This window comes from Sylvia atricapilla, chromosome 9, assembly GCF_009819655.1.
Source record: "Sylvia atricapilla isolate bSylAtr1 chromosome 9, bSylAtr1.pri, whole genome shotgun sequence".
Lineage (NCBI taxonomy): Eukaryota > Metazoa > Chordata > Aves > Passeriformes > Sylviidae > Sylvia > Sylvia atricapilla.
Window position 1 is genome coordinate 29435620 of NC_089148.1, and position 27127 is coordinate 29462746.

General features: G+C 45.6%; 4 protein-coding genes across 4 annotated transcripts in view; 3 read left to right on the plus strand and 1 right to left on the minus strand.

Annotated features, from left to right (window-relative positions):
- Positions 1–1522: 1522 nt before the first annotated feature.
- On the plus strand, positions 1523–3292 carry MAGOH (mago homolog, exon junction complex subunit). The gene is made up of 5 exons (XM_066325460.1): positions 1523–1624; positions 1731–1789; positions 1923–2033; positions 2341–2423; positions 3008–3292. Exons 1-5 carry the CDS (start codon positions 1537–1539, stop codon positions 3105–3107), a joined length of 441 nt encoding a protein of 146 aa, XP_066181557.1. The 5' UTR covers positions 1523–1536; the 3' UTR covers positions 3108–3292.
- A 655-nt stretch (positions 3293–3947) lies between these two features.
- CZIB (CXXC motif containing zinc binding protein) lies at positions 3948–10019 on the plus strand. The gene is made up of 8 exons (XM_066325464.1): positions 3948–4089; positions 4963–5046; positions 5123–5179; positions 5909–5985; positions 6438–6474; positions 6906–6983; positions 8867–8932; positions 9714–10019. The coding sequence occupies exons 1-8, from the start codon at positions 4084–4086 to the stop codon at positions 9789–9791; spliced, it is 483 nt and encodes a 160-aa protein (XP_066181561.1). The 5' UTR covers positions 3948–4083; the 3' UTR covers positions 9792–10019.
- A 1256-nt stretch (positions 10020–11275) lies between these two features.
- On the minus strand, positions 11276–17203 carry CPT2 (carnitine palmitoyltransferase 2). Its single transcript, XM_066325461.1, is given in 6 exon segments — positions 11276–12251; positions 13125–13514; positions 13517–14428; positions 16012–16118; positions 16226–16306; positions 17061–17203. Coding segments are annotated over 6 exon segments (1944 nt in total). The 5' UTR covers positions 17183–17203; the 3' UTR covers positions 11276–11919.
- A 1836-nt stretch (positions 17204–19039) lies between these two features.
- SLC1A7 (solute carrier family 1 member 7) overlaps positions 19040–27127 on the plus strand; it is a 47633-nt gene continuing 39545 nt past the window's right edge. The window contains exons 1-2 of the mRNA XM_066325582.1: positions 19040–19180; positions 20243–20322. Of these exons, the coding sequence (XP_066181679.1) occupies positions 19040–19180; positions 20243–20322 (221 nt within the window). The remainder of the gene's footprint in view (positions 19181–20242; positions 20323–27127) is intronic.

Genomic DNA, 27127 nt, shown 5'->3' on the forward strand with positions numbered 1-27127 from the left:
CACAGTGGAGTAATTCTCTCACCAAAAAATCCCCAAACCAAACAAAACCTAAACTCTGAACTTGGGGACAAACCACACAGTACTTGGCATTACTTTTAGATTGAACAACCAAGTTCAAAAAATAAGCAGGGTAATAATTCTGCCAAAAAATCCTTCAGTCTGGTATAAATACAAATGTTACCTGCTTTAATTTCTTTGCAGTACCTGCAGATGTTATAAAGCAACAGGTTGGCTATTTCTCTGTCAGTAGGACTCTACTACTGAAGGGACAACTTTTAAGACATTTTATAGAATGGACATTCTATAGAATGCAGAACGCAATTGGGAATATTCAAGCCCGAAGATGTGAAAAACCAGTAACTAAGAGTGAATATTGAATAATTTAGCCTTGCTGTAACTCTAAGGAAAGCAGAGAGAGCTCCGTTAGCCCTGCAATGGGATGTGAGGCAGCACCATCTAAATGAAATCACGTTCATGAGTGCAAACCCATTTCCCACACCACCACAGTGCAAACCACCCTCCCCTTCTGTGTCCTCAATAAAAAAGTGTTCCGTCTAGTGATGAGCACAAGATACACCCTGTTTCTGAATTTTTCTTGCAGAAGTGAATGTTTTACAAAAGGATGTGTCTCTGGCTATCTCCTTTCAGCAGCTCCCAAAGCAGAAAAGGGCAGGATTTACTCCCAGTCCATTTACTCTCAAACCTCAGGCCACCAGCGATGAGAGACCTCAACACATCACTCACAGTGAGGCACCAAACTGCTTCACTAGACAGAAATTTGTCCACTCGGAGTTCATTTTGTTTAAAATCATAAATGCAAGGCGTTTGTTCCCTCCGTGCAGGAAGGAGATCAGGAAATGCCTCCGGGATAACCCGTGTGGGGGAGGTCTGCCCTCACCATGGCCAGGACTCATCTCCTGTAGGATTATCAGGGGAAGTGACAGGATAGTGATAGCCCAGGATCGGGCTGATAACGGCAATGGTGTGGGCTCGATCCTTGGGGGCCCATTTAGTTTAAAATACCATTAACCTGTTCGTTCTGGCGGATCCCTTGTAACTCGGCAGGAGGGCAGCACGACACGGAGCGTGTCCATTTCTTGTAGCAGCAATGAATGTAACCTTCAGTGCTCATGGCAAACCGCCCACTGCACATCAGCTCTTTCATTAAGGTGACTAAGTATTACGAGAAGGCCGTTATTAGTGATGAGTGAGTAACTGTTCCCGCATGGGGCCCGCCGAGGGCGGCCTGGGACTCTGCCCTGGGAGCAGCGGAGATGCGGCGATCCCTCCTCACCTGACACCATGCCGTGTCGCTACGGGACCTCTCCCCAGCTGGCGTTCGGCCGTGTCCCGGCTGGATTGCGGCCGGGATTGGGCTGGGTGCCGGTGAATTCCCGCTGAGGGAGCGGGACGGCGCCGTCCCCTCACGGAGCCGCCCGAGCCGCCGCCGCCCGCCAGGGGGCGCTCGTTTCCCGCGCTCCGCCCCCCGGCGCGCGCGGGTCGCGCCCGTGACGTCACGCCGGGCTGTGCCGAGCCATGGCGAGCGACTTCTACCTGCGCTACTACGTGGGGCACAAGGGCAAGTTCGGACACGAGTTCCTCGAGTTCGAATTCCGGCCGGACGGTGAGAGCGGGCCGGGGGCCCTGGGGAGGTGGGCCGCGCTCCCGGAGGGGGGGATAACCGGTCCGGGTGGCCCCGGCGTGGTTTAATGCCCGGCCTGTCCCCACAGGGAAGCTGCGCTACGCCAACAACAGCAACTACAAGAACGATGTGATGATCCGCAAGGAGGTGAGGGCAGCGCGGCTCGGGGCGTTCGTGCCAGCCGGAGGGGCGGCTGTGGGCAGGGCCCGGGGCTGGATTTCCTGGCTGGGGTGTTGTGGGCACGGTTGTATTTATTCCTCTGCCGGAATGTTGTGTCCAGGCTTACGTGCACAAGAGTGTGATGGAGGAGCTGAAGAGAATAATCGACGACAGTGAAATCACGAAAGAAGATGATGCTCTGTGGCCTCCTCCTGACAGAGTGGGCCGACAGGTAGGGTGCACTGTGTCTCTTCTGATTGCTCTCTACTTTTCGTATGTTAGCTCCTTGGAAACATAACTAAACTTTTTCTTCAAGACAGTATTGTTTCCCGCCAAAAAGGAAACAAATACTGCTTTAAAACCTGAGTAGTGCGTCATTTGTAGTGTAGTTGTGGAAGCTAATACAATCCACAGACCTGTTGCATTTGATATCTTTGTTATAGAAATTTGTAATAAAAAATAGAAACCATCACAGTACTGAAGTATTTGTGTAACTGGTACCATGAAGCAGTGAGTTCCTATAACCTTGTATTTTTCAGGAGCTCGAGATAGTAATTGGTGACGAGCACATCTCCTTTACCACATCAAAAATCGGTTCCCTCATTGATGTAAATCAGTCCAAGTACGTACTCTGGTTTTTATGCTGCCCTTGTTTCTATTGACCAATCTGTGTTAGAACTTCCTGATCATTTGGTACATGTATTTTATGTTGTTTGAAAGTGTGGATCAGTTTCCTGGGGGCACCAGTGCTCAGTGTTGCAGCACAATGTGCCAGTGTCTTTTGACTGTGTTCCCAAACTCACTGAGAGCAGTGCTCTGAGAGCCCTGCCACTCACATACAGACTCTGAGCTGCCCTTGGCCTGTTTGTACAATTTCTTTGGGAGAATCAAGATGCCTGTATTTCACCTAGGCTGAAAAGACTGACTGTTGGGGGAAAGGTGGTGGTAAAATCTTAAATGTTGTTGATACTTGCTTTCATGATACAAATGCATATTTTGTAAAGACTTAAAATGCTCACAGTTGGAATACAGAATATTTAATCAATCAGTGCAGAATGAAAGAAATCTGGTAATGTGTAAGATGACATCTAAAAAGTCCCCATATAGGCTTGGGGTTTTTTTAATACATTAGTTCTGTAACCTGTTCTCTAAGGGCATCAGTCTTAATTTTTTTTCCCCCTTTCTTCCTCCTGTTGTGCACTGCAGAGATCCAGAAGGCTTGAGAGTGTTCTACTACCTGGTCCAGGACCTTAAGTGTCTCGTCTTCAGTCTTATTGGACTCCACTTTAAGATTAAGCCAATTTAAATGAGACAAACTGATGTTTGTATTGCAGTGTTAGCAGCAGGAATGAGAAGATCGTGTTCCAGCTCTTCCCTGTTTCTGAAATTCTTTTGTATTTTAGATTATTTTTTTTTTATTGTTGTTTTTGTTGTTGTTCCAAAATGTCAGTGTCTCAATAAAAGGGTGAGATTTGCGTTTTTAATTTTTAAGCTGTGGTGAGAAACTGACTTCTAACACTTCTAATATAATGGTCCCTTCAGTGTCACTTCACTTGTGTCACCCACACACTGTACTTCTCTACGCAGCAGTAGAAAAAGGCATGAAGCCTGGCTCTATGAAATTAAACTCTTGCCAGCTGTCAAGGCAAACTTTTGTCACTGTCCTGAGCTGGGTGTGCAGTTGGCCAGAGCAGGACATCTGCCTGTGCACAGGATAAGTGGTTATAGCAGACACACATCCCAGCCCAGGGTTACCTGCTTGCCTCCAGAGCAGAGACGAGCAACAGGCCACCCAGGAGCCATCCAGGATCTTCCCTGATCGTCCTGCTCAGCTTCAGAGAAGCTGAAAAGCACCCTAGAATGTATTTAGTTCAGTTGAAGCCTAGCAGATTAGTTATGACTTTGAGGGGTCCCCCGCAGACCCTGAGAGTGGACCCCATGGCACTGCTGCCAAACTGCGCTTTTGCTTTCTCTTAACATGTCTGCGTTCTCTAAGAAGACGCTGCGATTAAAAAAAAAAAAAAAAAAAAAAAAAAAAAAAAAAAAAAAAAAAAAAAAAAAACCGTGATTAATTGACGTGTAATACTAAGAGCACCGGGGCTTCCCGCTCTCCGTCCCCACGGCCCTTCCCGCCATCCCGCGCGCCGGGGCGCTGCCGGCCGCCATCTTGGCTACGGGCAGACGCCAACGCGCGCCGCCTCAGGCGGGCGGGGAGCGCGGGGCCGCCATCTTGGCTGAGGGCACGGCTGCGGGGCCACGGAATTCCATAGAATCCGCGGGCCATGGGGGTAAGGGGAGCTTTGGCCGGAGCCCCGCGGGCCCTGGGCTAACGGGGAGCTTTGGTCGGAGCCCCGCGGGCCATGGGGGTAAGGGGAGCTTTGGCCGGAGCCCCGCGGGCCGTGGGATAGAGGGGAGCTTTGGCCGGAGCCCCGCGGGCCGTGGGGATAGAGCGGAGCTTTGGTCGGAGCCCCGCGGGCCCTGGGGATAGAGGGGAGCTTTGGCCGGAGTCCCGCGGCCCTGGGGATAGAGCGGAGCTTTGGCCGGAGTCCCGCGGGCCCTGGGCTAACGGGGAGCTTTGGCCGGAGCCCCGCGGGCCGTGGGATAGAGGGGAGCTTTGGCCGGAGCCCCGCGGGCCGTGGGGATAGAGGGGAGCTTTGGCCGGAGTCCCGCGGGCCCCGGGCTAACGGGGAGCTTTGGCCGGAGCCCCGCGGGCCCTGGGGATAGAGCGGAGCTTTGGCCGGAGCCCCGCGGGCCCTGGGGATAGAGGGGAGCTTTGGCCGGAGCCCCGCGGGCCCTGGGGATAGAGGGGAGCTTTGGCCGGAGCCCCGCGGGCCCTGGGGATAGAGCGGAGCTTTGGCCGGAGCCCCGCGGGCCCCGGGCTAACGGGGAGCTTTGGCCGGAGCCCCGCGGGCCCCGGGCTAACGGGGAGCTTTAGCCGGAGCCCCGCGGGCCCTGGGGATAGAGCGGAGCTTTGGCCGGAGCCCCGCGGGCCCTGGGCTAACGGGGAGCTTTGGCCGGAGCCCCGCGGGCCCTGGGCTAACGGGGAGCTTTGGCCGGAGCCCCGCGGGCCCCGGGCTAACGGGGAGCTTTGGCCGGAGTCCCGCGGGCCCCGGGCTGACGGGGAGCCGGGGCTGACGCCGCTCCGCCGCTTTGCCTTGCAGAGGATCGGGCTGCAGCTCCGCGCCACGCTGGAGAACGTCACCCGGCTGCGGGCCGAGGGCGAGGACTTCCGATGGTACCTCAAGGTGCGGGGCCGGGGCCGGGAGCGGCGCGTATCCCTGAGTATGGACAGCTTTCAACCTTCCGATTTGTGTTCTCCAGCTGAAATGCGGGAACTGCGGTGAAGTCTCCGAAAAGTGGCAGTACCTGCGGCTCATGGTGCGTGTGCCCCTCGTAACCTACCTCTGAGCAAAAATGAGAACACAGACCTGCCTCTTACACACGCATCTGCATCAAGGGTGTGACAGCTTACCTCTAAGATGAGATCGTTTTTCAATAGCTATATGCATTTACAAAACTGTCATGTTCCATATTAAAAGAAATATTTGGAGACTGTTAATTGACATATTCCATTTGAATGGTGACCACTGTAACAAAGTATAACACCTGTTTTTAAAAACACCTTTTTGTAACAATTTAATTTAAAAAGACATTTTGAAGTGGTACCAAAATAAGGTTGTGCCTGTAGCATATTTCTCTAATGCTGATGGAATCCTTTTGGAGGTTAGGTAAATCAAGATGATTTAAGCATGCTAAATCAGCATTTGGAAGCTGAAAAAGCAGGATAAAATTTGTCAAGAATACTTATCCTTAGCAATAATCATCCCTTTTTGTTGCATACAGCTGAATGGTAAGAATGTATTTTGAAGAATCAGTAGAGCATGCCTATATGGATAAGACATAAATATTATTCCATACTGAAAGTCTAGAACAGAATTATTCTTTGATAATTGCAGCTTGTTGAATCATAAATCTCTCTACTTAAAAAAAAAAAAGCTGCCTTGTTGCAGTATTTTTAAAAAGATCATTGTAAAAACTGCCTTACCTTTGCAGAGGTGTGCAGTGGCTCAGCTGAGGTGGCTGAAATGTCTCTCTGGTGGGTTTTAGGACAGTGCTCCCCTGAAGGGCGGCCGAGGAAGCGCCACGATGGTGCAGAAGTGCAAGTTGTGCTCCAGGGAGAACTCCTGGTACGTGCTTGGACCCTGACCCGGCATCATCCATTTCACAGCTCAGCCTCCAGTCCCCAGTTTTTCTTGGCACTGTAAAGAGCTTTCACCAGGGATTTCTTCCCTTCCACACCGGTGCTTGAGTTCCCAACAGGCACATTCTGGACATCACATTCAAGGCCTGGTGAGTCCAGGCTTCTGCATGAACAAAACTCATCTGTATGGTTGTTTTACAAAAGCATGCAAATCTTTTTGGCATTGGTTTAGAAAAATGGTGCAGTGTAAACTCAGGAGAAGGGAGAAAAACTGAATTCTACCTTTTGAAGACCAGCTGCAGGAAATGGTTGCTGACTTTGTTTCTTTTGCTTTGTATAAGGAAGTTGCTGTGCAAGAAGATCCTGGGGCTTGGTTTGTGCTGAATAAAACTGAAAACATAGTGCCACTCACTTGTATATTTTGTTTTGTTTTGTTTTAGATATTTTAAGTCAGACAATCAAGCCTTACAATGTAAGTTTGTTTCCTCTTCTATGTAACAAGTGAAAGATAAACAAGCATTAACAATATTTTGAGTTTTTGCTTTATCATCCTCCTTCAAGAACACAAAAAGGTGGTCTTGTCCCTGGACAGAAATTGTCTTGTAGACTCCTGCACAGTCTCAAATGTGGAATAATCTGATACATTTCAAAAGCCAACACAGAACTGTATCACCTAAATTAGAGGTGATTATATAATGCCCCTCTAAGTTTCCTTTTGAAGGCTTCCTCATGGCAGATTAAGAAATTCTAATTAGTGACCACCTATGAAATGAGCCCTAGGATTGTGCTGTCACCTGGGGCATCAGGGATGGCAGTGCTACCTTCAAAGCAAGCCATTCCTAGCCCAATGCTTGTCACTGTCTCTATTAGATGGAAACTAATGGTTTTCTGACTCAATTACAGGCTGAAGACAGCGAGAAATTCAAAACAATTGTGGAGTTTGAATGCCGAGGTCTGGAACCGGTTGACTTTCAACCACAGGTGAGTTCTTCTTTGTGATTTGTTTCTGTTTTTACAAGCACTTCTTCTAGAGTGATAAAATACACACTATTTGAAATGGCTCTGGAACATCTTAGACCATCCCAGATTCCCATCCTTCCACAGTTCCTTGTTTTGCTTCATTTGTCTCAAGAAAAAAACCAACCCAAAACTTGCAAACTGCTGACACAAACAGCTGGTATTCTCTGTGCCAGTAAAATCTAAAACTCAGCACACTTTGGAGTCCTACTCAAACTGCCTCACAGGTGACTTACTGTTAATCTGAATTCATCTGAGAGGTCTTCACTGCTCAGGTTATTGCAAAAGAGAGTCTTTCCCAAAGGGGAAGTGCAGCATTAGACAGAGCACCACTTGCTCCTTGGTGCATTACAGAACTCCCTATGCTCAGGTTATGAACACACTTCAGTGTGTGTCTTCTAAAAAAACAGATTTTCTTTGGGGTTGACATCACCAGAGCCACAGGAAATGAACACTGGCATTTTTCCATTTGCAGCTTGAGCAGACAAAGCCTGAAGATCTCTGGCAGTTACAGGCTGGTGCAAAGTACACCTGAAGGTTCAGAGTTAAAGGATTCTTCAGGGACAGTCTGCAGTGACTCATCTCTTGTGCATGGTCATGCTCTATGCCACTTAACTCCCTGCTATATTTAACCTATTATTCCAGTCGGATTAGGTGTAAATAGACTGACAGATATAAACCTGTCTTATCCTTCTCTCAGACTGGGATGCTGTGCTAAGAAACAGCCAAAAAAAGCCAATCCTAAAACGAATTTGATATAAATAGAATCTCCACTGCAGCGTGCTGAGGGAGGTCTTTAAGTGAAGTCCATCTTTTTTGATGAACAGTTATTCCTTTATTCCAGGATGGGTATTAGTTTATTCCTGCTTGAAAGCTTTGCAGACTTAGGAACTTGCATGTCAAGAAAAATCTGTGGGAAGAATACAAAATGTAGATGTTTATAGCTCTGCAGCCTAGCTGTTCATTTTATCGACAGAACAAAGGATTCACAGCTGTAACAAAAGTTTTGATTTAATATTCTGAGTTTGGTGCACTTGACTGCAGAGTACTTGAATCCCTGAAGAGGTATTTCAGTGAATTTTCGGATGCCTAAATTGGTAAATGAGAGTGCTCTGATCCTCAAATGACTTCTGCAGTTCTGACCAATTTTGCTGTTCCTATGGAAGATAAAGCAGAGCACCTTCCTAGAGCTGTCCTTTCTCCATTCTAAAAACAGCACCAGTGATGGCAGTGAAGAACTGTCCCCTGTGAAATGCTTGTTTGGGATACTAATCTGTTCACTCAGCCAGCTGATCCTCCTTACACACAAAGCTTGCTTGTCACTTGTGTACGTAAATCCAATACAAGCTGCTCCTTCTCTTGGAGTGTCTTGGATTCTATTCAAGCTAGACAATAAATTGTCTATTCTTGGACAAGATTCAAGCTACAACTATTAACTTTCTTCCACCTTTTCTGTTACTTTCCTTGCAGTGTATTATGAAGCTATTACGCCAGTGTGGACTCTGAACATAAAGCTTTTAGTAGCAACTGGATGCTGCTACACAAACTTAGAAACTAAGGTTTATTATCTAGAATAGTTGGAAGTCCTTTTTTTTTTGCTGGGAAAAATAGAGGAATAGTGTTCCCTCATTTTACTCTGGTTGCTTGGACTGAATTTTCTCAAAGCACAAGCAGGGTCCCAGCCTTACACTGACCCTCTCTAGGAAAGAGCTTGCCCATTCTTTCTACCTAATTTAAAAAAAATACATTTTTGTGCTGAGCTACTTTCTTTAAATGTTTCAATGATCATATTTATTATTTTGTCAGTACAATGTAATTTTAAAAACTTTCTGCAAATGTGTTTGCAGGCAGGGTTTGCTGCTGAAGGTGCAGAATCTGGCACACCTTTCAATGACATAAACTTGTTAGAAAAGGTACGTTGTCTTAGTTTCACTAGCAAAACTACTTATCTAGCTTGCTTTTCCCCACATCACTAGTCCAGAATACACATCCTAGACTGGTTTTGCTCTTCCTGTAGCCACAGGGAGGCCACAGCTGGAGAGAGAAACTGAATCAAGTGTGAACAACCAGCATTACTAACAGTGTCATCTTAGAAGCATGGATTTGTTAACTTACAGCTGACAAAGACTTAAGTCACTCAGGAATTCCAGAGAGCAAGAGCCTGGAATATTAAATGGCTGGGGTTATTAAAGTGGTGGGTTGATTTTTTTTTTTTTTAGGAAGATCCCTGTCTATTGTCCTGTGCACAGAGAGGTTAAAAAGTAACATAGACACTGTCCTTCAAAGCTCAGGATAATGACACCAGCATTGCAAATCTTCCTTGGCTGTGAGCAGGAATCTCAAGGTCGAATCTGTTCCCTGGTATCCTACTTGGCAGGGATCTGCTTGTCTGCTTACCCACCTGACCAGGGTATTGTAAATGACAGATAATCCTTTCACCTGCCATGGCTGCTGTGTGTCTGGCATGGGGACAGGCTGGGGACTACGTAACAAAATAAACCCCAGCAATATTTGTATGTACAAACACTGAGACCGAAGCTCACTTAATTTCAGATTAGTGCTCTTGCTACTCTTAAAATTTTACTTTCTACAGATATCTAAGACCCAAACTTTGAGTAATGCTTAGTTCCAGTTTGAATTCCAGTCTGTGCATTCTGTCCTCTGTGACTAACACTGAAATCTTATTTCCTACAGGATTGGAATGACTATGATGAAAAAACAAAGGAATCTGTTGGAATCTATGAAGTTACCCATAAATTTGTAAAATGCTGAAGTTCACACCCCTAACAAATTGACATGGTTATTGATGGAGGAGCTGTAATCAGATATGCAGCTTCCTTGGAGTTATTTTTTACACGGCTGCACTTCAGACATGGAAACCTAAATTCACAGAATCATTCAGGTTGGAAAAGATCTCCAGGATCGAGTTCAACCTTTGACCGACATCACTGAGTTGTACTTTGTGTCCCCAGCATGCCCTAATAAAATATTTCCCATGGAGCACTTGGAGATGGCCTCAGTACAAACTGAAAATAGTACATATTGACTGAACTGTGCCATGTCCTCAATGCTGAGGGGTTTGAGAATTATATGGTTGTGGTAGCTTAGCAATAGATTGAGAAACTACTTACACAACTTACAGTTTAAAGGTTTTAATAGTTGGTCACCAGGAAATAGCCACATTTGACTCTCTAACATAAGCAAATAAAGTCTTCCCACCCAGCACTCCTATCATGAGGAAATGGCTACAAGCATTAGTAAAGGCACTGTGTTAACTGTTCAAGGGAACAGCTGCACCTTTAAGCAGCTTTCTGCCACTTCAGGTAAAGACTGAGGTGAGTTTCCTGAGAACACTTACAAAGCCTGACTGCTGCTGACGTTTACACAGTTAAAATCTCTGAAAAGCAAGTTATCTTTCCAAGTATCTCATTAAGTAAATCTCATTTTTAGCTGAAGACAGACTTTGTACTGCTTGGCAAGTGCACTCACAATCTTGCCAGCTGTTCCCATGTTTCAAAACAAAAAAACCCACCAAATAAACCCAAAAAGTAAAAAAAAAAAAAAAAACAACAAACCAGCCAACCTTTAGTGAATCTCATTCAGACTTTTGGTCTGATTATTGTTCCTGATATGTTATTTTTTGCATCTTCCCAAATTATCGCCTTCCTTTCTTTGTTTAAATGAACAACAACAAAAAAACCACCAAATTTTAAAGTCAGTTTGAAAATAATGCTCTTCAGCTGAAAACCAGAACAGCACATTACAGGAGCAAAGCCTTCAGGCTTATGAAAAGCATGCCTCTCCCCTCCTAGCACTTTTATCTCATACTTCCAGGACAAGGTATTGCTTACATTTACTGTGATAAATTAAAAAGACCCTGGGAGAACCTGGAAACTGAGATACTCAAAGGGAAGTAGTTTCTGAAGCTGATCTATCACATCCAGCCAATGTGCTCAGACTTTCCTGTTTTGCTGATGTGTTTGGTTGTGTGGGCCAGTGGGACATGAGCTGCATCAGTTTTACACAGGTCACAGAAGCCAACACCACTGTGCAGTTCAGCTCCACAGAAAGACTCGACCTCCCAGAAGAAAGAGTGGAAATCAAGAGGGTAAAAAGCAGGAATTGAAGGTCTACATACCAGGCAGAGTGCAGAATGCTTGCAGCAGTTTTCTTTCCAACCTTTGTAAGAAACTTGAGCTATTCATAAAGGCTCTACCCTTGCTGTATGATTGAGATATGGAAATAAAAGAACTTGGTGGTTATTAATAGATAGCTTTATTAAAATACAGTCTTTTCCAGTCAATTCAACAACCCAGTTGGTTGCTGCAGGTTACTTAAAGCCTCCCACTTCATTTTTTGTGACTCTAAAAGCTGTTACAGGGGAAAGGCTTCAAGCAGTTGAGGCACAATCAGTTCTGATATAAATTCAAGTTCAAAGAGGTAAGTGTGACAAGTAAGTAAGCAAGCTTACTGCAAGAGTGCAAATGGAATAACTCTTCCACGTTTAAAATTATTGCATATATATTTTTAAAATCAAACAGTTCAGGAGTGGTATCACAGTACTGTAGTCTGTCCAAACACTCATGGAACAGGTGTTCCAAGTTTATTAACTCAATAAAAATGCTTATTTTAGATTATGTGTTTTAAAAACACATAGGTCTATTAGTTAATTTGACACCGTGAATGTCTGTATTTTCTGAAATGCATTCAAGGTCTGTAATTGATTTCTTTAAAATAAATAGAAATTTCCTAGTGAATCAAACAGTAGTCAAATTCAATGATGATACCTGAACCCAATTAAGCTGGGCAGTCTCAGCCACGCTGAACACTGATTAGTATGTCAATCAGACATAATCTCCATCTCGTTCTGCAACCATAAAGTGTCCCAAAGTCTTTATGTCTAACTACCAATTTTCTTGCCCTTTAAAACATTAAAGATATCTTCTAGAGACTTGTATATACACTCAAGGAATTCTTTACCATTCCTAGCTGGGTAAGCAGAAACATTACAACCTATCCAGTCATCTTGCACCTGATAGCCCACTCCAAAGCCGTCAGGCACCACGGGGCCAAACCCTCCCAGCTGCACAGCCGGGCTCACCAAGGTGCTGGTGGAGATGATGTTGTGGTTCAGGCGGCCGTAGGCTGGGTCCTGGTAGAAGTCGGGCAGCGCCAGCCCCTTGGACAGGGCCAGGTAGCGCAGGCTGAACAGGTGCCGGTCAAAGCCCTGGCCTGGGGGAAGAGAGGAGCTGTGACAGAGGTGCATATTGACTGAACTGTGCCATGGCTTCTGTGGGAAGGAAACTCGCCTCAGCCACAAAGGAGGAGGTCTCTACAACTGGAGTTTACGTTTGAACTGGTAGGAAATATTTTTTCAGGCTTTTTGTGCCCGTATCTTAGGAAAACGAGGCCTGCTTGTTTTACTGCAAGCCTCAACAGGATCAGGAAGAGTATAAAAGTTAACCATTTTAATGATTCTTCACATTCTTTGATTAACTATTTATCGGAACAGAGACAAGTAATTAAATACTGAAAAAGCACTTCCTAAAATTTATGAATCTAAAGAAGAAGAGTATCTTGCACCAACAAAAGGAGGCAAATTTTAGACTATGGGATAATACTCAACAGTCAGTTTTACTGCTGTCAATTTTAATGCTTCTGGGAAGAACAGTTCAAAAGAAAGCATTTAGAAAAATGCCAGGAGTAGCATGGCCAAAAAATGAGTTTGATTTGGAAGTTGTTAAAGCCTTGATCCCCTGCAGAGATAAGACAGTGCCCCATCAGAACATAAGCCAAAGTTCTTGTTCAACATGCACTAAGTATTTATGAAGTCTTCAAACAGTCCAACTGCTCTAAGGACAAAAACTGAAGTGTAAAAAATTCTCAACCATGAAAGGTGCTGAGGGAAGCACAGAGGCATTCCTCTCCATCAAGAAATGAATGAGAATGAGGGAATACACTTCAAACTGCAGCCCTCTGCTGCTGTTTTTGTCAAGTTTGCATTAGACCTCCATCAACATTAAATTATTTAGTTGTAAGTATTAACAGCAACTTTAACAGAGATTTCAGTGCAAAAGGAGGAGTGTTTGATATATTCCTACTTACCCATAGCAGCCTCTTTGGTCAAACGGCCGTGGTACTTGGAGCACTCCACTATCAGATTCTGCAGCTCTTCTGTGCTGTGTTTGGAGAGCTCCTTGACAAAGGCTTCAGAGCATTTCTTAGTGTGGACAGAGGCAGGACGAATGGTTTCTGTCCGGCCGTGTTTGAAAGCTGCAGTGCTGCAGGACTCGTAGGTAGCGACGGTCTGGTCGTACTGGCGGAGAAAAGCCATCTGGAAGGCCAGCTGGGCCACAGCATCTGGGCTCACCTTCTTCTGCTTCAGAAGCTCCTTGCCCCCTTCTTGGAACTGAATCATGTTAACAGACAGTGATTCTACAGTGGCATCAAACTTCTGCTTGGCTTTGGTAATCCCTGCTTTTAAGGCATCGTTAGCTTAAAGTCAAGTTTCTGCACTGCTCTGGAAGAGTCAACTGAGGCAGGCTGGGACTGGGGGCTGATGGCCGGTGTCTCGGTGCTATCTTTAAAAACCTCATTCTGGAACCTGAGCACAGCCACACCATCTCCCCAGGAATGTTCAAAATTAATTCCTGCAGTGCCATCCTTAGTTATGATAAGATTAAAGGATTTGTCATACCAGCGGTTTGCAGCATCTCCGTGCAACATAGTGTGGGACAAGTGCACAAAGTCTTTAACGGGAAAATCATCTAAACTTAAACAAAACATGGCAGAGTCTACTTTTTGAAGGGCTTCTTCATTGCCATTCTCCAGCAGAGTCTTCCTCAGTGATGCCCATGTATCTCGGTTTTCACTGGTGAGGTAGCCAAGAGGGAAGGCCGGGGCCGGACTGTTGTCACTGAGGATGTATTTCAAGTGTGCTTGTATTTCTGAGGGTTTCAGCATGTTTCCATCTCTATCAAGAACGTCAAACACATAAAAATTTCCATTTCTCAACACTAATAAATGTTTTGCCTTTTCATCTGTATAAAGCTCATCTTTGTCGAGCTTAGGAAGCCGTGTAGAATTGAAAAGCCTGAAGTACTGAGACATATCTAGGGGGTAAGCATTGACCATGTAGGCACCAAACCAAGAAATTGAAGAAGGCACAAATCTGATAATTTTTTTAAAGGTCTCAGTGTCACTTTTTTCTGGATTGAGGTGAAAAACTTCTGGTTCAAGGTAACCAGCCCTGAAGGTCTTCATAAAACGTATGGCAGAAACAGTCATGTTCGTAGCTCGTGTGAGCTGATCGTTGTATTCTGATTTTGGATCAGGATTAAAAGACATAAATGCATTAAAATTCAAAACAACAGGCTCACGTGCTTTTAGGTACATGTCAAACCAGGGACCTGAAAATTGAGAGTTGAGAAAGAGGTCAGAACATAAAAGCAGCTGCCTGAGTCAGACCAGAGGGTAGTGTAGATCATGAATAGACACACACTGAAGTGCCTTTAAACAAGACAAACCTGAGCAATAATTCACCCAAGGCTTCTCCAAATCCCCATTATGAAGAAGGATACTGTCAGCTAATCATCAAAATACTGAGTTTGGAGTAATCCATGCCAAGGGTGCCCATGTCATTAGCAACAAGGGCCAACTCCCTGTTTTCTTTATGGCTCAGTTATAAACCTTAACTCCCAGGACACACAGTGCAGCTCCCCAGCTCTGTGTTTTGGTGCACGCCTCATATTTGGAGAGGTTCACGCCTTAACCTACTCCTAAACTATTAATTTCTGCAACTTCTTGTCAATGAGTGCATCCTGCTGAGGTTGAACCTTCTACCTGGACTGTAAGAAGGGCAACGGGTAGTTCCAGGGGCTAAGTTACAATTTTAATTGCAGGTTCTCACAGGTAAGTAAGTAACACTCACCTACAGTATTAAAACCACATCTGTCATCAACACGTAGGCTTTTAACTCCAGACTTGAAAGTCTGGGGTGGAGACAAGTCTACATACTTTCAGAAACCAATTTCAAGTGGAACAGGTCTTTTATGAAGCATAAAGAAGAAAAAAAACTGAACAAAAAGCAGTACAGTTACCCCACCATCCATAGATAAAAAGCAGTACACTGGTTAGCACTGATGAGCAACATAAACCCACCACTTAAAACCCAAGACTTTGTTCAAAGTGAATGGAAAATAAAATACAACAAAGCAAACAGAAGGTTTTGTGAAATAATCTGGTATCCTTTACAGGCTGAGTGGCAGCTAACACCTTAACAGGCAGTCTGAACAGACAGCAAGGACAGAAGTGAATTCTCTGGGCAACATGGAAACTTCTACTCCCATAGGTCTTTGACTATTTCCATCTCTGCTGCTACCTAATAGTTCCATGAGCAGACCATTGTACATGGAAGCAATAACAAAGCAGAATAATCAAAAGTCTATATAGACATGCTCTCCCTTTCCTGATTTGTTTCTATTTATTCTCATTTTCCTATTTCTGTCACTTCTTTTCTTTGGCTCTTTAAAAGAACATAGTTTTGTAGTTTTCAAGGCTTTTATTAAGTCCTGCGTACAGACCACTTCTGCCTCCCAAACTTATTTATACTCTGTGACTCCTCTCCTTCCTCAAAGTTTAAGTTTTCCTGCTAAATAACATGGAATCATTTGGAAATGATTGCTTCAGTTTCCTTAAGGGAAGTGTTAGACAAGCTCCTCTTTAATCTAAACCCCATAAACTCAGAAAAAATACCATTGTTTCAGTCTCCCTCTACCCAGAATTGTAGTTGAATAGATGAAGTTAGATAATGAGCATTCTTCATTCTACCAGCCTCTGAAATTGCTCAAAAACAGCCACAAAGAGTGTTCACAGCAGATTATTGCAAGTTTCTGGGCTACTTAAACCTCAGCCTACTATATTTATGGTATTATGAGCAGCTATGAATAATGATGATCTATGGACTTGTCTTACACCCAGCAGGCCAACATACCTGTGATGTAACTCGTATGCTTGTTCTGATTGTCTTGAGCAACCAGTTGCTCATGCAGCTCTCTCCCAATCCCCTTTTCAAAGGCATGAGCAAGTTCTTCAGTTTTCCTACAACAGTCAAGAAAATAGTCAAAATGCTGTCACAAATCACATTTTTCATGTTAACGCTTGGCTTTGAAGCAGAACATGACACTGCAATGTGTGTTTGTCCATACCTGAACTGGTCATCATTTAAAAGCGGTTTCTGGGCATTCAGGTACCTCGTAATTGTGTCTTCTAGCTTGGGAACTGGCAGTCTGGAGGAACACAGAGACGTGCACTGGATGAGCAAGGGTAAGAATGAAGCCTTACATAGCCATCTCTTTGCCTCCTTTCTACCATATCCTTCCTTAAACTATAATATATACTATACTCACAGATATATGCACACACTATACTGTATGTACTGTTATATTATTTATAAATTTGGGTAATACTTATCCAAATGCCTCGTAAGTTTCTTGTGGAATAAGAGAAGCAAGGAACTAGACACCAGTCAGCACACCATCACGTTCCTGGGAAATAAGGCAGAAAACCGAACTGACTGACTTTGTACCAAGGTACTGCAGTGATGGGAGCTAATCCCTACAGGAAATACAGCGACGGGAACCGCTGCTGGAGGAGAAGGAAGAAGGCAGATTCCGCAGAAGGAATCGTCCGGTTTCCAGCCCTGTTGGGTCTCCCCCTCACCGCTGGGTGCTGGACATCTCTTTCTCACTAATTTCCCATTCGGTATCTTTGTCAACTTCCTCCGAGCCACAGTTTTGTCTCCTATAGCACAATCCCGTTACACTCGGGGGTTACTTTAGACGCCAGGGGGATGTTTCAGGAGCAGGTTTGCAGCCGGTTACACTTTTGAACCCTTGGAAAGCCGAGGGCGGGAAGCGCGCACAGAGCGAGCCGCGCACCGCGGCGCCCAGGGCCGACGTTCCCTCTGCCCTCTCCCCACAGCGGACACCGCGGGCCGCCGGGCCCTGCCCGCGACCCCCGCAGCGGCGGCCCCCACCGTACCTGGGCAGGCTCTTCTGGTAGTGCATGGTGGGCACGATGCTGCGGTGCAGGAACTCGGCGGCGCCCGCGCCGCTGTAGCCGCGCCGCCCCGGGGCCGCCCTCAGGAGCTGCCGCGCCGCCATGATGCGCCTCAGGCCCGCGCCGAGCCCCGCCCCTCCGCTCCCGGGGCCCCGCCCCTCCGCTCCCGGGGCCCCGCCCCTCCGCTCCCGGGGCCCCGCCCCTCCGCTCCCGAGGCCCCGCCCCCCGCTCCCGGAGCCCCGCCCCTCCGCTCCCGAGGCCCCGCCCCCCGCTCCCGGAGCCCCGCCCCTCCGCTCCCGGGGCCCCGCCCCTCCGCTCCCGGAGCCCCGCCCCCCGCTCCCGGGGCCCCGCCCCCCGCTCCCGGGGCCCCGCCCCTCCGCTCCCGGAGCCCCGCCAGGCCGCTCCCGGAGCCCCGCCCCCCGCTCCCGGGGCCCCGCCCCCCGCTCCCGGGGCCCCGCCCCTCCGCTCCCGGAGCCCCGCCAGGCCGCTCCCGGAGCCCCGCCCCCCGCTCCCGGAGCCCCGCCCCTCGCTCCCGGAGCCCCGCCCCCCGCTCTCGGGGCCCCGCCCCCCGCTCCCGGGGCCCCGCCCCCGCCGCTCCCCCCCGGACGAACGGGAAAAGCGTTTTTCCGTCATTCCAATCCCAAAGTGAATTGCATACGTGCTGCTAAGGCAGCAACGTTACCACCAGGGTGCTGGAGCCGTTCAGCATCAGCCCCCTTACACACACACTAATAAAACGTTCTGATTCTGCAATCCTCTTGTTTTTCTGCGATCCTCTTATTTTTATGTTCAACATACAGACTCCACGTATTTTTCTCTTATTACCCCTGCTCTTTATTTAAATTTGTTTTGGGGTTTTTTGGTTGTTTTGGTGTATAAATCCATCAGTCCTCCCGACTACACAGGATTGAGATCCTGTCCCCAAAAAGAGCAGTTTAATCTCTTCTGAGGTTTTTTTCACTCATACATGAGCCTGTAACAACACATATTTTATCACGGTATAAAACGTAATATTGTAAACACACAACCTTGTTGTACTGTGGGGAATATTTTCCATAAAAACATTGAATGATCTTAGACTGTACCAGAAACTACAGAAATGCTTTCATAGGAAAGCACGACACACGAATGGTTATGGTGGAGTGTTTTTGTCACACACTCACTAGCATAAAAATCAGCATTGGGATTGAATGCGGACACAGCAAAGGAAAGGAAAGCAATCCCTGTGGCTTAGTCTGATAATCCTCTGAAAGTAAATTGGCCCTACTCTAATCAACATAGTGGTTGGAAGAAAAGTGAAATCATTTCACTTCCAAGATAATAAATGCCCAGTGACAGAAGGTGTCCTTGCATGTTCCAGGCTGTGGCTATTTCCTGTTTGATCCTTGCCTCTCATGCCGCTCATTCATCCTTTTTTTGGCAATGAAAACAAAAAACCCCAAGCCTGCTTTAATTAATGAAGTCCAGTTTCACCTAGCTTGCCCTGCTGTGATAGTCCTGTTCAAAATGTTACCTGCTCTGCCCTTTGGGAAAACTGCTCTGTTCCCTGTTTGAAGGCTGGCTTGCAGGGCTCCCTGTCTGGGTTTGGGTGTCTAGACCCCAAACTGGGGAGGCTGAGGAAGGCGTTGCCTTTCCCCCAGGAGTGTCACTTTGTTTTGGACTGGTCTTGTTTTAGAAATACTACTGCATTCTGTTCTAATTTTCCAGAGCCCCCTAATCTTCTTCCAGGCTCTTAATGATGTAGTTGATAATAGGATTGTTGGTATTAATTTGGAACAATAATGCCAGCTGCTTGCTTGGTGGCTATTGGCAGAGGGGTGACCTTGCAGGTCAGCTAAGCAGAACTGGAAGTGCTTTGATCTGATCTATACAGAGCCAGATCCGTGCACCCGAACAAGAGGAGCCAGTGAATTCTCTCCCCATGGGATGCTGATTCTTCTCCAAAGAGCAGGGAGGACAGCATGGCAGTGGCCCTGGATGCAATCCTGGCTCGGATCAAAGATGTTTGTAAAAGGAATGGTTTGCTCATCCTCTCCGTGTTGTCCGTCACCATCGGCTGCCTCCTGGGATTCTTCCTGAGGACGAGGCGACTCTCCCAGCAGGTAAGAGCAGCTCACAGCGTGTCCCTGCACAGGAAATGCCAGACTTACATAACAAAAGACACATGTACCTTGGGGAGCTTCAGGGTGGGCTTCTGAAGGTAAAAGTGTCTGTTAAAATTGTTCCGTTTCATCTGTTGGTCAATCTACGCTGTCCTTTGGGTCTTTTACAGACTCTCAAACAATAGGTCAGCAAAGGGTTCTGGTCTCAGACACCTGGTAAGGGTAGCAAGGGCACAGCAGAATGTTGCAGGTATGGATAATTATATGGATATTTAAGCTAGATGAAATGTAGCATTTGATATAGGCCTGCAGAAACTGGTAGTGCGATATATTGCATTTTATACTATTTCGGAACACATATAGCTAAAGAAAGCCCAGGGAATATTTTTCAGCATCAGATGCACAGGCATGCAGATGTTTATATTACACTCATGGGGTTTCGTATTAATAAATTTGAGATTTCCCATCGTTAGAAGAACATGTTACTGAAGTCACTCGGGGAATTCTCCCCCAGCATACTTCAACAAAGCGCTTTGTTGGTGCTCATTTCTGCTGTATCAATCAGACAGACTAGACAGAAACATGCATTAATAAATGCACTGTTTGAGCACAAAATAGAGATCTTAGTTAAAGAATTAAGGCATTTAATAAATGCAACTAAATTAAACCAATTCTGTCTTTTGCTACTGCAAACCACTGTGTGTGTGAGCATTGTTTGTGTCCAAGCCATAGCTTCAAACACATCTAGGAAAGCAGACAAAATGCAGAATGGAGAGATTATTCAGGACAGCTGGTTAACAGTAATCTCCAAGAGATGGCACATTTCATTTTCATCTTCCTTTGTAAAGCAGCAAACAATGCAGTGTGTTTATTGAATAAGAACACATTATGTAATCTAATTAATTTTAAAATTACCTTTTAAAGCCTGCTATCTTTGCCACCTTATTTTTGCACCAAAGGTGCAGATTTTAGCAATGTTGTCTTATCCACAGCTCTAGCAGCACTTGTGAAGACAGTCAGTTTTTAGCTCAAAACAATAAGCATCTCTCCATGTATTTCCAGGAAATTAGTTATTTCCAGTTTCCTGGTGAGTTACTGATGAGGATGCTGAAAATGCTGATTCTCCCTCTGGTTGTCTCAAGGTAAGTGAAGACAATGATTATTCCAATAACTTTTGAAGTCTCCTAAATGAGATTGGTCATCACAATGGTTTACTTGTGACTGAATTAGGTGACAGAGGCATCACCACTGCTGTACATTCATATTTATAGTGGAGCCATAAACATGTATTTTAATTGATAGGATCATTTCTGCCAGACATCATTTCTACCTCATATAGGTATTATTTGCTTTAAAATTAATGTGTTGGGGGGGTTAAAATTTGTTTTCTTTTTCTTTTGTAATGGGAGAACTTTTTCCTTCAAGCTACTTGGAAGTTAAATATATGGAATAAATAACCCACCGAATCAAAAAGCCTGCTTTAAATCTAAATAATTGAAATAATACACTAAACAATTGTGATGAAAAAGCACAGTAATTCATAGTGTCCTGCAGTATTTTAAGGTATGCTGTAGTATGATAAATATTGAAAAAAACCTTGTGTCTCCAGTGAACTAATATAGCTGGCTTTGGCTGGAAGTGAAAGTGATTTCTTCGTTCATTAAAGGTAGAACCTTTAGCGGTGGCGCTTTATTAGGAGCAGAATTAATGATCTCAGTGCTGGTACAGACTGGTGAATGGCAGCTGCCTTTGCAGTGGGAGGGTGTCACTTAGGGCAGGCTTTTCTCTAAGTCTGATGCCTGCCCACTGACTGCAGTCACAAAAACACCCCAGCTGATGGCCAAAAACTCTCTCATGTGCCCGAGGCTGAGGTGTAATTAAAGAGATGGAAAGAAACAAAGCTAACTTTACCAGAGCTGAGAAAAAAAAATTACTGCAATATTTGGTTCCAGTTCTGGAACCTAATTCATACGCCAAGACCTCTTCTCCCACTTTGAGGAAAATCCCCAAGTTTCTAGTGTTCAGATCACTGACAGTTGCTGAAAACGAACATGATTAACAGCACTAATTTTATTTTTAAATCATTTACCCTGACATCTGCCTTCTCATGGTTTTTCCCAGAACAAAGCTGAGTCATGGTGCTTTGTGCATGAAACTGGTTTTATAACCATAGATTCACACCTGGTCCTGGCCCATTCATCTAGAGAACAACAAGTCGAAATATGTAAGGTGATTATATTTTTTGAGAGGTGAAATGAGAGTTTTCCAAAGAAAACAAGAGTCTTACACGAGGAAGTGACACAGTAAGGAGCACAGAAAAGAGTTGGAGCAGATTTACATATTCTTCCCTAAAACGTGTAGTTCTTTAGATCCTCTTGTGTATTTAGATGTTAGGAAGAGCAGCAGCACAGTAGGAAAGAGCTGCTCTGGCACAGCCTGTGGTGGCTCTGAGTTGCCTGGAGAGGTGACAGCTCTGAGCTCACTGTCACAGCAGCTGCACTGTTTCCTCTGAGGTGGAAAGAGAAGAAACTTTACAAACCTTCAAAGAGGTTCAATTCTCCTTGCAAGACAGTGTAAGTCCATCTCCCTGTATGACAAACTAGCAGTGCCTGCTATTACAAACTCAACTGGCAGGGTTGGCAAGAAAAAAAACACTCCAGATAGAATGACATTCATGTACAGTTTGGGGTTTTTTGCTGCTTGTCTTTTGGGTTTTTTTAATAACAAGCACAGTGTTTTCCACACATGTATTTCATAAAATCAGTAAACCAGTACTCTGTATTTTTACCAATCTGCATGCACATTTGAACTACATTTCTTTGTGGAGTTGGAATATCCTCAGTCTGCCAGAGTAATGGCATTTAAAATATCTTTTAAATTACTTTCTATTATTATTGTTTACAAAAGCTAGGAGCACAGCACCATAAAAAACCCTCTAAATATTTCTCTCCTAGTTGAAATTAATTCAAGTTTTTCTTTGAACACACAAGTAAAGAAATGACTTGTAAAGAAAAGGAGAGGTGAGACAGGAAGATTAAAAGAGGGACTTAGTGCAAACTGCCCTGTTTCCAAGTCCAGAGCTTATTTTGAAGGGTTGTAGCAGAAGTAAAAAGTGACAACTGCATAGGTCAGAAGATTGACAACAGACTATAAAATCTTAGACTTAGAGACCACTAGCAGAAATCCAGCCTTAAACAGAAATGGCTGGAAATTTGTACTCCCCTTCTTGACCTGACTGTTAGAGAGCTAAAACAGAACTTTGCAGATTGAATTCATTAGGAATGAGGAAATGATGACACAGTCAGGTATCTCTGAGTGGTGTTTATTTTAAAAGTTCCTTGGATGCAGAGGAAATCTGTCAAACAACAGGAGACCATTTCCTCAATGTACAGTTTCTTGATTTCCTGAGCTTTGTTCCTGCCCCTGGAACTGCTCTATCCCAGAGCTCCTGTACCTATTTCTGATGTCTCCTGTCGTCTGTGGTCTTACTTCTTTCTTTTCCCACAGACAGAAAAGTCTTGGAAAAGCAACCACCACTCCCTAGCCTGTCAGTCTGAGCCCTGCATGAGCTTTTTGTTGAGTCATGGACCTTCATTAGGGGTGGGGGTTGATATCAGTTCAGTTATCTGGTTACATAAACAAGCTTCATAGCATCACAGAACAACTCTGAAATAAGTATATATTTATTGCACCCACCCTCTGCCTGAGCTTTAGCCCTGCTCACACCTATCAGTATCCCCCGTGTGTAGAATTTGCTTTTCTCAGCCGTCAGAACAGGTACTCATACAAGATGAAATTCTGTTGGCAAGATAAAGAAAATGACAAATAGTTGACAGTTTGTGTCTGCCCAAGGAATACTCAGTACTGGAACCTTACAAGCCAAATTTTAGAGCATTTGATGTACACTGCTTACTTTATGTATAAAGACAGGGTACTGCTGTTACACTTGGGAATGGAAATAAGAGAGAAGCTTAAGAGAGCTTGGAGAGCATAGGCGCCAAATCTAAATTTGTAGTTACACATTCAGAAACTGTCCAACCTCTTACTGCAGCTGGACAAGGACATGTTCTCAACAAGCCTGAAAGATCAGCTGCAGAAGCTCTGGAGTTCCCTGATGCTCTTTGGGACAGAGGCTTCGATGTTCATTTGATAGGGACAATGCAAATTGTATATTTTCCTCCTTATATCCAAAATGTTCCAGCTTTCAACATATCTCAGGTTTCCCAGCCGGCAGGAGCACAGCTGCCCGTGCATCCTGCCCTGGGTTCTGTTTATCAAACCCTTCAGGCCGATCCCGCCGCTCAGGTTTGTCAAACGGCCTTTGCTCGCCCCTCCGGCACTGCCGGGACACCGGAGCCTCGGGCTGTGATACCCGGCAATGCGGCCCGCGGCCACCGGGCGGCTCTGCCGGGACACCGGGGAACCGCGCCTCGCTCCCGCGCAGCCCGGGGACTGCCGGGGCCACTGCCTGGGAACCCGCATCCCGGGGATTGTTAGTACCACTGCCTGGGAACCCGCATCCCGGGGACTGCCACTGCCTGGGAACCCGCATCCCGGGGACTGCCACTGCCTGGGAACCCGCATCCCGGGGACTGCCACTGCCTGGGAACCCCGCATCCCGGGGACTGCCACTGCCTGGGAACCCCGCATCCCGGGGACTGCCACTGCCTGGGAACCCGCATCCCGGGGACTGCCACTGCCTGGGAACCCGCATCCCGGGGATTGTTGGTACCACTGCCTGGGAATCCCGCATCCCGGGGATTGTTGGTACCACTGCCTGGGAACCCGCATCCCGGGGACTGCCACTGCCTGGGAACCCGCATCCCGGGGATTGTTAGTACCACTGCCTGGGAACCCGCATCCCGGGGACTGCCACTGCCTGGGAACCCGCATCCCGGGGATTGTTGGTACCACTGCCTGGGAATCCCGCATCCCGGGGATTGTTGGTACCACTGCCTGGGAACCCGCATCCCGGGGATCGCCGGTACCACTGCTCGGGTTCCTACAACCAGGGGATTGCTGATGTCACTGCCCGGGTTCCTGCATCCTAGAGGTTTCCCGGTACCACTCCTTATCCAGAAAATAATAAACCTTCCACTTCTATTTCACTTTGGTTAACTATGAACTTCCACAGGCACACACACTTACGGGACTCCTTCACCTGTGCCCAGGACAAGCCGATCGGCAGACATACCTGTGCATCACGTTTGCTAAGGACAATACAAACGCTCTGCCCTGCTCCTGTCAGTGCCAGCTCCAGCGCGGGCCAGCCGTGCTGGCAGGCACTGTGCCACAATTCACACACTGCCACCTTCCTTCAGAGCATTTCTGTCCTTGTGCCCATCCCCTGCCCCATCATCTTCAGCTCGTGTTACCAGCTTTGTACTGATCAGTTCCCAGTGGGCCAGAAACTTGATTTTCAGTAAGCATGCCTGCTTTGACTTAAGCTTTTTGTGGAGGTCCGGTACTGAAACCTGATCTGTCATAACGTCAAAGTTTTGAAGAATGGTATTGTACTGGAATAATACTGAATAACTGACCACTGTTGAGGCATTTCTAATGCTGCTGTTTGGCATGGATTCCTTCCAGTAGGCAGAGAACTCACACTTGGTGTTTTCCACCGAACAGAAAGGCAACTCTCCGGTTGTGTTCAGGACGCAGAGGTGCCGGTGAGCCCGCAGGGAGGAGGAGGAGATCTGGCTCCGGGCACGGCATCGCTGCCGGCAGCCAGAGCCACCTCATGCACCTAGGACGAGTTGCAAAATGTGTGTGCTGCTGCAGACCCGTGAGAAGAGGCAGGGCTTGCAGGCCACGGTTCTTTTTCAAGTTAATTCTAGAAGCCCACACATTATTTCTCTCCTGTATATGTGAAGTTTCACAGACCTTTCAGGAACATGACTCTGAATGAGCAGGTTATTAGTGAGGGCTCTCACACAGTGTTTGCACAAGCCTTGGCTGTTCAGAACGGCAGAGTTACACAGGTTTGCACCAGCTGAAAATACGGAGTTCCCTTTGTCCTACATGTCCGCCTATATATGTAACAGAAAGTTGCATCCTTTATTCCAGCACCCTCCATGTTTATATGATTAAACTTTTAGCTGGAAAGAGAAACAGGGCCAACTTTTCTAAGACTGTGTTAAGCAGTAAGCAGTGAGAGTGCTTGTGAGAAAGAATCGTCAGGGCATGCTCAAACTGTTTACCTGTTGTAACAGGTGGGTTACCCCAATGAATATTCCCCTTGGAAAAAAGCAGTTTAGTTTTTTAAGCTTAGGAACATTATCACATTTTGTATTTATTTACCACCAACCATCTTCTAGATGTTTGAGAAATATTTGAGTAGCAGATATTCAATGCCCTTCCATGAGCAGATCTTGTTAAAGAAATATTCTTCTCATTCTAGTCAAAATAAAATAAATGATTTGACCTGTATTTTTTAAATTATAGAGCTTGTTCTTCTGTGTATGTTGTGCCTGGTACAAACAAGTGCCTGCTAATAAAATTTTATATTTATTTGAAGGCCCGTTTGGGGGCAGTAATAAATACTAGTTACTATAGTGATTTTGTTGATGAATTAAATACAATATTCTAAATATAGTACTGTCTTTCTTTAAAGGGATTCCTGTCCATAATGCCATCAGTTCTGGTAATCCTTCATCCTTCTGCTCACATTCCCGACTTGGTGATTCTTACTCATGCTCTTAAAGCCAGTATTTAATTAGAAACTTCTCTTTTTAGTACCCTTTTCCCCATTTTTTTTCCCCCAGCTCTCTGATTGGGGAACATGCTGGCATTTGAACACCTCATACCTACAATGACAAATATTGCTCATTATGTTTCGGTGGAATTCTGTCATTGTTTGGCTGTACAGGCCCTACCAAATCGACCATTGGCCTGGGTAGGTTGTGGGGCACTGTTTGTTTGCTCTCAGCTGCAGATGAAACAGGCAATAAACCACACATTGGAGATCACCATTTGTTAGGGTTGAAAAGTTTGACCCAAACTCTCCAAGACCTGTACTGCAATTGACAATCTAAACCTTGATTATAAACCAGTGTCTGATACTATCAGTATAATATCCATTCAGAAGGAAAACAGATGTCGAAAAGGCTATGTTTTGGTTTTTTTTTTTTTTCTATTTATGGCTATATTTAAATAAAGAGGACAGCCAAAATTAATTCACTCAATAATACTGATTTTACATGAATGAGAATTTGTTGCTTCTAGTACACCCCTGGGTACTAAGAGGTATTTTCCATGTTGTCTTGACACATAATTTACCTGAAGACCAAATGGGAAAGAGGAAACACAGAAGGTTCTGGTCAGTTTGAGCTTGGTCTTTCCTGCTATGCATGCATTAAACTATTCCCCTAAATACCAGCTGCTCTGTCCTTGTCCTTGTGCCACTGTCAGACTGGGGTGTGTTTAAAAGACAAGCAGATGTGGCACTTGGGGACATGGTTTCATGGGACTTGGCAGTGCTAGGGGAAAGAACAGTTGGGATTAAAGATCTTTGAGGTCTTTTTCAACCTAAACAATTTTATGGTTCCATAATGGAGTGCAATCAAATTTATGTACTGTATTATCCAGTGAGCTGCTGAGGAGCAGCTGCAAAGTGCTGCCTCTGGGTCTCTGAAGAGCCTGCTCAGAAAAATGCTTCATAAAGTACCAAGGCAGAAGTATTTTCCATAGAATGAAATTGCTTTTAGAACACAGGGATTATTTCCTTCACATTACTGAGCTCTGGAATTTTCCCTCTATTTCACCTGTGGTAGAAAAACATTGGCACCAAGGAACAGGCCTTCCCCAGGAGGGGAGGGTAAACCTTCTGCAGGGTTGGTACGGGGAAATCTGAATGATAACATAAACTGTGTAGAGGGTCCCATTTCTGCACTACCTGTCACCTGTATCACTGTAATAGAAATAATAATAAAAGTACATTTCACCCCA

Coding starts and splice junctions, on each gene's coding strand:
- MAGOH (XM_066325460.1), top strand. CDS start 1,537: ATGGCGAGCGACTTCTACCTGCGCTACTACGTGGGGCACAAGGGCAAG. Junction 1,790..1,922: donor ATGTGATGATCCGCAAGGAG/GTGAGGGCAGCG, acceptor TGTTGTGTCCAG/GCTTACGTGCACAAGAGTGT. Junction 2,034..2,340: donor CTGACAGAGTGGGCCGACAG/GTAGGGTGCACT, acceptor TGTATTTTTCAG/GAGCTCGAGATAGTAATTGG.
- CZIB (XM_066325464.1), top strand. Junction 5,047..5,122: donor ACTTCCGATGGTACCTCAAG/GTGCGGGGCCGG, acceptor TGTGTTCTCCAG/CTGAAATGCGGGAACTGCGG. Junction 8,933..9,713: donor ACATAAACTTGTTAGAAAAG/GTACGTTGTCTT, acceptor TATTTCCTACAG/GATTGGAATGACTATGATGA.